General features: G+C 41.2%; 1 protein-coding gene across 8 annotated transcripts in view; it reads left to right on the top strand.

Annotated features, from left to right (window-relative positions):
• PMS1 (PMS1 homolog 1, mismatch repair system component) overlaps nucleotides 1-7,600 on the top strand; it is an 85,973-nt gene that overhangs the window by 729 nt on the left and 77,644 nt on the right. For 6 of the 8 annotated variants that reach the window (XM_059168602.1, XM_059168604.1, XR_009352113.1 and 3 more), the window contains one exon: nucleotides 5,423-5,574. In XM_059168602.1, coding sequence (XP_059024585.1) covers nucleotides 5,443-5,574 — 132 coding nt within the window. In that variant the 5' untranslated portion in view covers nucleotides 5,423-5,442. Of the gene's footprint in view, nucleotides 1-2,368; nucleotides 3,419-3,996; nucleotides 4,170-5,422; nucleotides 5,575-7,600 lie in introns of those variants that run through there. The other 2 variants (XM_059168605.1, XM_059168606.1) reach the window with 2 other exon arrangements.

Here is a 7,600-nt window from a genome sequence, read left to right as displayed (position 1 = left end):
TTCCCGTTGGCTCCGCAGTGCGCCGGCTGGCGTGCGAAGTGAGCGGCTTCATCCTGTTCCCTCCGGCCGCACACTCTCGCCTTCTTTTCTCGGCGCCTCGCGGGCCTTCAGCGACTTTGCGGACGGTCTGTTCCAGGCGTGTTCGGTTCCCGGCCGGCGAGTGTGGACGGAGCCGGAGCCCGAGCCCGGACGCGCGCCCGTTCGGTGCTTGTGACGTCAGCCGCCCCCCTCACGGCCCCGGGGCAGTCGGTGCGCGGGTGGCCGAGCCCTTGCCGGGTTCCCCGGGTTCGCTGGGGCTGTGGGCGCCCATGAACTCGCAGCTCGGCGGAAGACACCGAAACGGGAGGGGGAGGAGCCCGCGATGAGTGTCGGGCCGGAACTCGGGCCGCCTGCGTGGGCAGGACCGGGAGGGCAGCCCCCTCTCGCGGCGGGGGGCTCCAGCGTGGAGCAGCGGGTGCGCGGCGGAGTCCGAAGTCCGAGGGCCGCGGTGGAGACCGCCCTGTGAGCTGAGGAACGAGCGAGTGCCACCGCGTGGAGAGACCGGTCGCGTGCTGTGGCGAGTTTCCTGTGCATCTGGGGGCCGGGGGGAAGGGCTCCGACAGGGCCAGGGCCAGGGCCAGGCTGACGGACGGTGCGCTTCGCCCGACGAGCGGGGGGAGCGCCCTCGAGAGATCCAGGTGCGGCCAGAGCCGAGTGCTGCAGGGCGGACGCAGACGGACGGGAGCTTCCGCCCTGCTTCAGGAGTGTGCGGGGGCTGAGCCGCGGCTCGAGCTGTAGAGAGGAGAGGGCCAGCTTCAGAGATCTGGGCAGTCGAGAGGATTGTGCGGCGGGCTGTGGAACGCGTCGCGATTTCCCGCGCGACTTCGGGATCCTCGTGCCGGCCTGTGAGACGGGCTGAGCACGGCCTTCGCAGCCAAACGTGTGCATCTGTCACGGACTAGCTTTGTGATCTTGAGTCTTGTGATCTTCGATCTTATAAGACTTAAGTTCCACTTGTGATAGAGGAACGATAGGGCAGTTGTGAAGATTAAAATGGGATTTTATATATATATATATATATATATATATATATAAAGTTGCTTATGGTAGCTGTTACTGTTACTATCAAATACAAGAACAACGACAGTCAAATAGAGAAAGACCTGAGATTAGTTTGGGGCATGTTTAAGTGTGAGTTTCCTCCGGGTTATCCAAATGATGATGATAGAAGGCTCTGGGAAATGAGGTCCGCAAAAAAAGGCTGGTTAGGAAATACAGGTGAGATAGGAGATGACATGAGCCAGTTAAAAGAGAGTTTATAAAGGGGGGAATTAAGGCGGTGGTGACTGGCTAGGAAGGAGGACACTCTAGCTAAGCTTTACGTTGAAATGCTGATAAAATTTCTTTTTTTTGTGACCCTTGATTAGTATTCTTCAAGTGATTACTGTGAGTGAAATACTCTGATTATTCCATGTTGCGTCTAGAAATACATAATATATAATTGCCTGTGCTCAGAAGTTATGCAGGTCAGGACGGGTGTGATAAACATTCAACAAGTAATGTGAACCAAGTTCCCTAGGAATGTAGAGGGAGGAGAGGATCATTCCTGATTGGGTGGTCAGAAAGGACCATGTTACAAGTGGCTGTGGGACTGGCTCTAGGATGATAGACAGGATTGCACTAGGAGGAAGTAGAGATACAAGGAGGATGGGATTGCTGGCAAAGAAGATTGAGATTTCTGATCTTATTAATTAAGAATAGTGTGGATTGGGACGTCTGAGTGACTCACTGGGTTAAGCCTCTGCCTTCAGCTCAGGTCATGATCTCAGGGTCCTGGGATCAAGCCCCATGTTGTGCTCTCTGCTTGGCGGGGAGCCTTCTTCCCCCTCTTCTGCCTGCCTCTCTGCCTACTTGTGATCTCTCTCCATCTCTCTCTCTCTGTCAAATAAATAAATAAAATCTTTAAAAAAAAAAAAGGATAGTGTTTATTAAGGGAAATAGCAAAGTGAAGTAGAGGGTAGGGGGAAGGGAACAGGAAGATAAATTCTGTTTTACAAATAATTATCTTGAGGTCGCCTTGACACTGATTGTTAGAAATGCCTATTTTAATGTGGAAAGACAGAGATCTCTGTTGGGGATATAGTTTTAGAAGATAGTTTGGCTTCATAGAGAAAGAAGATAATCACTGGGGTAATAGGGTTGAGGGAATAATTTTTTGTTTGTTTTTGCATTGAAGGTCAAGATGCCTGAGGGCAGACTGGTTAAAGAAATTAGGTGGAGGTTCTTAAGAGAAGAGACAGAGACCTGGGAGTTAGGGAAGAAGGGTGTGCACAGAGGTGTAAATATTTTAAGAAACCAGAGGACACAGTGGGGTGGAGGAGGTAAGATGTGTGTGAAGTTAGAATTCACATAATGGTCTGCCTTGACTTCAGTATTGGGATGGAATTAGGGACTTGGGGGAAAAATAGACTTTGAAAGACAGATTGTAGAGAATGAGGCAGAAATGGTGAGGTTAATAAGGGGCTTGCTCAGAAAGAGTAAAAGATGAGGTAATGCTAGATTTATACCTAACGTTTGATCAGTGTTTTCTTAGATCCTTGGCATTCTCAAACTAAGGTAGAAGACCTCTTCAACTCAACACTCATCTGATTGCAGGCCATGTAACCTTTGTGGGAGTCGGGATTAGAAGGGGGTAGGAAACCTATTCTCTTAAGTTTAGAGGAACTCAGTGTAGCCCATGTATCCCAGGCTCTTTAACATGTGTATGCCAAACGCTGTAAAAAGTTATATTCATTAGCTTATTTACTACTTACCACAACTGTATGATGTTATTATCTGCACTTTTATAGATTAGATGATTGAGTTTTAGACTTTAATTATTAGCATTGTGTAACTATTAGCATAAGAGCTAGCATATAATGCAAGTGATGTGATTTCAGAGCCTGCTTTGTTAACTACTGCTCTATACAGCACTGTTGAATAGAACTATAATGTATACCACATATATATAATTTTAGATTTTCTCATAGTCACATTAAGATAAGTAAAAAAATGAAGTTAATAATACATTGAGGTAAGCTGATATATTCAGAAAATCATTTCATTTTGTAGTCAGTGTAAGAAATTAGTAAAAGTTTATATATTTTTTTCATATTAAGTTTGAAACCCAGAGTGTATTAGAACATCTTAATTTGGAGTTGTTACATTTCAAGTGCTCAGCAGTCACATTTGTCTAGTGGCTATTACCATGTTGGACAATGCAGCTTAGACCTTTATCCTGTTTGCAGTCTGAACCTGGGGTAGCATGCTGACGGTGCCTTTTGCTTGTGATAGCACTCATTTGTGTGAATGGTAGAACGGTAAAGCAACCTACCTGTCCACATTTTTCCTAACTGGAAAAGCCTCCCAGCACTTGAGATCCACAAAAAGCCATTGAAAGGTAGTTGTTTACAGCTACTCTCCCTTAAACTGTACCCTAAAACTAAATCAAATATATAGCTTAATTAGAAGTCACTTGCTAGTATTAAAAACTTCCAATATTTCTTTCCATAAAGATCTTGGATCACAAAACTGTACATTTTATATAGTCTTATCATTTACAGAACATTTTATTTTATTTTTAGATTAGTTTTTAATCTTTTTTTTTTTCCTTAAAAGATTTCACTTACTTATTTGACATCTAGAGAGAGGGGGAGAGTGAGCACACAAGCAGGGGGAATAGCAGGGAGAGGGAGGAATAGGCTTCCCACTGAGCAGAGAGCCAGACATGGGGCTTGATTCTAGGACCCTGGGATCATGACCTGAGCCAAAGGCAGATGCTTAACCAACTGAACCACCCAGGCACCCCTAAGAATATTTTATATGTATTTACTTACTAGATCCTCACAACAAACCTACAAAGTCCTATCTCCGCTTATGGAGGTAATGAATTGATTTTTCAGAGGGAGGGATTTGCTGCAGTTTACATGCTTTTTTGTTTTGTTTTAAGGATTTTATTTATTTATTTGACAGACAGAGATCACATATAGGCAGAGAGTCAGGCAGAGAGAGAGAAGAGGAAGCGGGCTCCGTGCTGAGCAGAGAGCCTGATGTGGGACTCAATCCTTGGACCCTGAGGTCATGATCCAAGCCAAAGGCAGAGGCCTAACCCACTGAGCCAGCCAGGTGCCCCCAGTTTACATGTATTAAAGGTGAACCTCTAAACCTGTTTTTTTAGACTCCAGTGTGGTATGTTTTTCTACTGTACTGATCAGGTTTGCCTTGTACAAAACAAAATATATTTATTAACTGTTACCAGTTAATATCATTCCGAACTCAGTGTGTTGATCTCTTCCCAAAAATGCATCCCTTAAATTCCTCTGTAATTATTATAGTGGCTGTACTCCCATTCTTACCTATTTTTTTTATATGATTCTGCTCTTCTATGTTTTAATTTGCCTGAGAAAGAATCCTAAATGGATATCTTTTTATTTTGTTTATCTTTAGCATTGCTGTTTTGTTCGGATTTAGATTCCATAAGATCAAATCATGTGAGCATGTGAGTCATGGTAAATTAAAGAAGTACCTAGGGTTCCCCTTTTCCCCATTTTTTTGTCTTGAATCTACAGAGGAATTCCATGTTGTCAACCTAAAGTTTTTATTTTTCTGAAATCTTTTCTGAAATTAAGAATTCAGGCAAAAGTAAACACTGTTCCCTGCATGTTTACATGTGGGATTTCATATGAGGCTGCCCCCCCACCCCGCCCCGCCTTTGGTTCTTTGTTTGAAAGGCTTTTAGACAAAGGATCCCCCCACACACACACTAAAACAGTGGCAGAGAGATTTTGGGAGGTAAGTTTGGAATGCATGTAAAGGACTTTGAATGCCGGCACAGAGATTTGAAGTTTATCTTGGGGAGCCACATGATTAGAATGATGTTTTAGACACAGTAGTATAGAAGATAGAGCCATCTGATATGTCTGATATCTGACTAGTTTAGATTAACAGTAATGCTAGGGTGTCAGTACTGTAACTCCAATAAAACTTAATATTTGAAAAAGACATTGTAATTCATCAAAACATATAGATGACTAATGATTTTTGAGATTGCCATTAAGGCTTAAGACTAACATTATCCAGTGGTCACTCTTACCCTGGTAGATCAGATATTGCACTCTTTATAGCACAATTTTTCTTACTGTTCTTTAATTACTACCATAGTATGGATTTACAACTAACCTCTCTGTGCCCCAGTCTTATGAAATGAGGGTGATAATGCCACCTATTTTAAAAAATAGTGTAATAAATAAAGTATTTAATACTGTGTGGGCTTACAATAGAGCCTGGCATAGTGGGAAGTCAGTAAATGTGAGCTGCGATTAATTATTGTTATTGCTATCAGATCTGTTAGTTAGAAATGTTTAACAATTTGTATGTTTACAACTTACTTGCATTTTATCTTTAGCTACTCTCCTAAAAGCTAGAATGAAACAGTTGCCTGCAGCAACAGTGCGCCTCCTTTCAAGTTCTCAAATAATCACTTCAGTGGTCAGTGTGGTAAAAGAGCTCATTGAAAACTCCTTGGATGCAGGTGCCACAAGCATAGATGTTAAACTGGTGAGTGTCCCTGAGAAACCAAATACTTTAAAGAAAAGAAGGGCTGGGCAGATGATTTCTCCTTACAGCCATTACCTTTCTTTTCTCTTTTTGTACTAATAAATTATTTTGAGGATGTTGCATTTTTTTTTGTCTTGTTTAAGAGGAAATTCTTAAAAATAAGTTTTAATTTAAATCAATACTGCAATAGCACTAAAGTAAATTCTGAAAGAAAACTTATTCTTTAGGACTCCATCACCTAAAATGTGAATCTAATTTGTCCATATTTTCTACTAATTATTGTTGGTTATTCATATTTATTTATTTTACACTCATCTGCATTTTATCTTTTCCACCTAATCTGATTTCAAAATTAAAGCCCTTATTGTGTCATAGTTTTCATATTAAAAGATCTTAAATGCTATATATTAAATTGTTTGAGTTAATAGGACTTATGACACTTTTTATGGTTTGTTACAATTAGTTGGCATATCTACCTCCATTATTACAAACTAATTTGTAGAAGTGAGGTCTATATTCTTTTCACTTTTGTGTCCTACATACGTGGCCAGTGCGTGGTAAATAAATGGTGAATAAATTTTTGAGTAAATAGAAGAATACATTTTTTGGTGACCTTCTAATTATCATATATTTACATTTAGTATTACAACATTAGAAATAATAGCGATAAAAATGTTTGTAGTAAAGAGACTTACTTTTTCTATATATATACACAGAGATAGCTTATATATAGAATGCTTGTATATGGATGTATATGTAGTTGCAGTTGCTCCTTCTAAAAACCATGGAATTTCTCTACTACTATACCTTTTTTTTTTTAAACAATAATGAAGGTTCTGAGAACTTGCCCAAAGTCCTATAATTGGTAAGTAGTGAATCTGAGATTTCAGTTCAGATCTTTGTGTTTCTAAAACTCACTCAAGATCTGTGTTAGTGGTTCTAATAATATTTGGGTACATCAGAGTACTTTCCAGAGTTTATTAAAACAGTTACTGGGCTCTAGAATTTCAGATTTTAGGTGGGGCCCAAGAATTTACATTTGCAACAAGTTTGTGTTGATGCTGAGAACTGCTATTCTGTATCATACCAAACCTGTATTTGTTGTGAATAATATACATTTGGCCCTTGAACAGCACATGTTTGAACTGCATGAATTTTTGACATGGATTTTTTTTTTGATCAGTATAGTACTGTAAATATATTTTCTATTCCTTAGGATTTTCTTAATAACATTTTCTTTTTTAAAATTTACTTTATTGTAAGAATATATATAATACATATAACACAAAATATGTGTCATTTGACTTTTGGTGTTATTAGTAAGGCTTCTAGTCAATGGTAGGCTATAAAGAAGAGGCTTGGAAGATGGTGGACTAAGAGAATCCTAAGAGATTCAACTAGAGATACAACATCCCAGAGATACAACTAGATAACACATCAGTGTAAATAACCCAGAAAAAACCTAAAGTCTGACGGAATGACCTCCATAACTAAAGGTAGAGAAGAGGCCACATCCAAGAGAGTAAGAAGGGTAGAGATGCAATGGGGAGTGAAACAGACCATGGTGTTCCATAGAGGGGAGAAAGCAGCAGGCATGAGAAGGGCAGAGAAGCTATGTCACACTAGGGAACCTTCACGGGGAAGATGAATCCCTGTATTTGGCTTTGGAAGCCAGAGGGGCTCAATTTCATGAGTTCTTAAAACCAGCAGGTCTTAAAGCCTGGAATTTTTAAAATCAGCAGGCTCCATTCTGGGAGAGCCTGGAGAGCAAGAGGAAGCTGAATCCCTGCACTTAAAAGAGAGCACAACAAACAGCCCTGGGAGTTACAGCTTAGAAGCAGCAATTTGAAAATGGGTGGGACAATGGTTTACTCATTCCAGAGCATGTCCCAGAGGTCAGGGGTCACTGAGGGACTCTTTAGGAACAAAGGAGTGGGCAGACACCATTTTTCTCTCATGCCCCCTACCCCAGCATAATAAACACATGGCCACCTCTAAGAACCACCATAACACTGACACTACCTAA

This window comes from Mustela lutreola, chromosome 3 (assembly GCF_030435805.1).
Source record: "Mustela lutreola isolate mMusLut2 chromosome 3, mMusLut2.pri, whole genome shotgun sequence".
NCBI classification, from domain to species: domain Eukaryota; kingdom Metazoa; phylum Chordata; class Mammalia; order Carnivora; family Mustelidae; genus Mustela; species Mustela lutreola.
The sequence above is the reverse complement of the archived record's forward strand: the minus strand, read 5'-3'. Positions and strand labels throughout refer to the sequence as shown.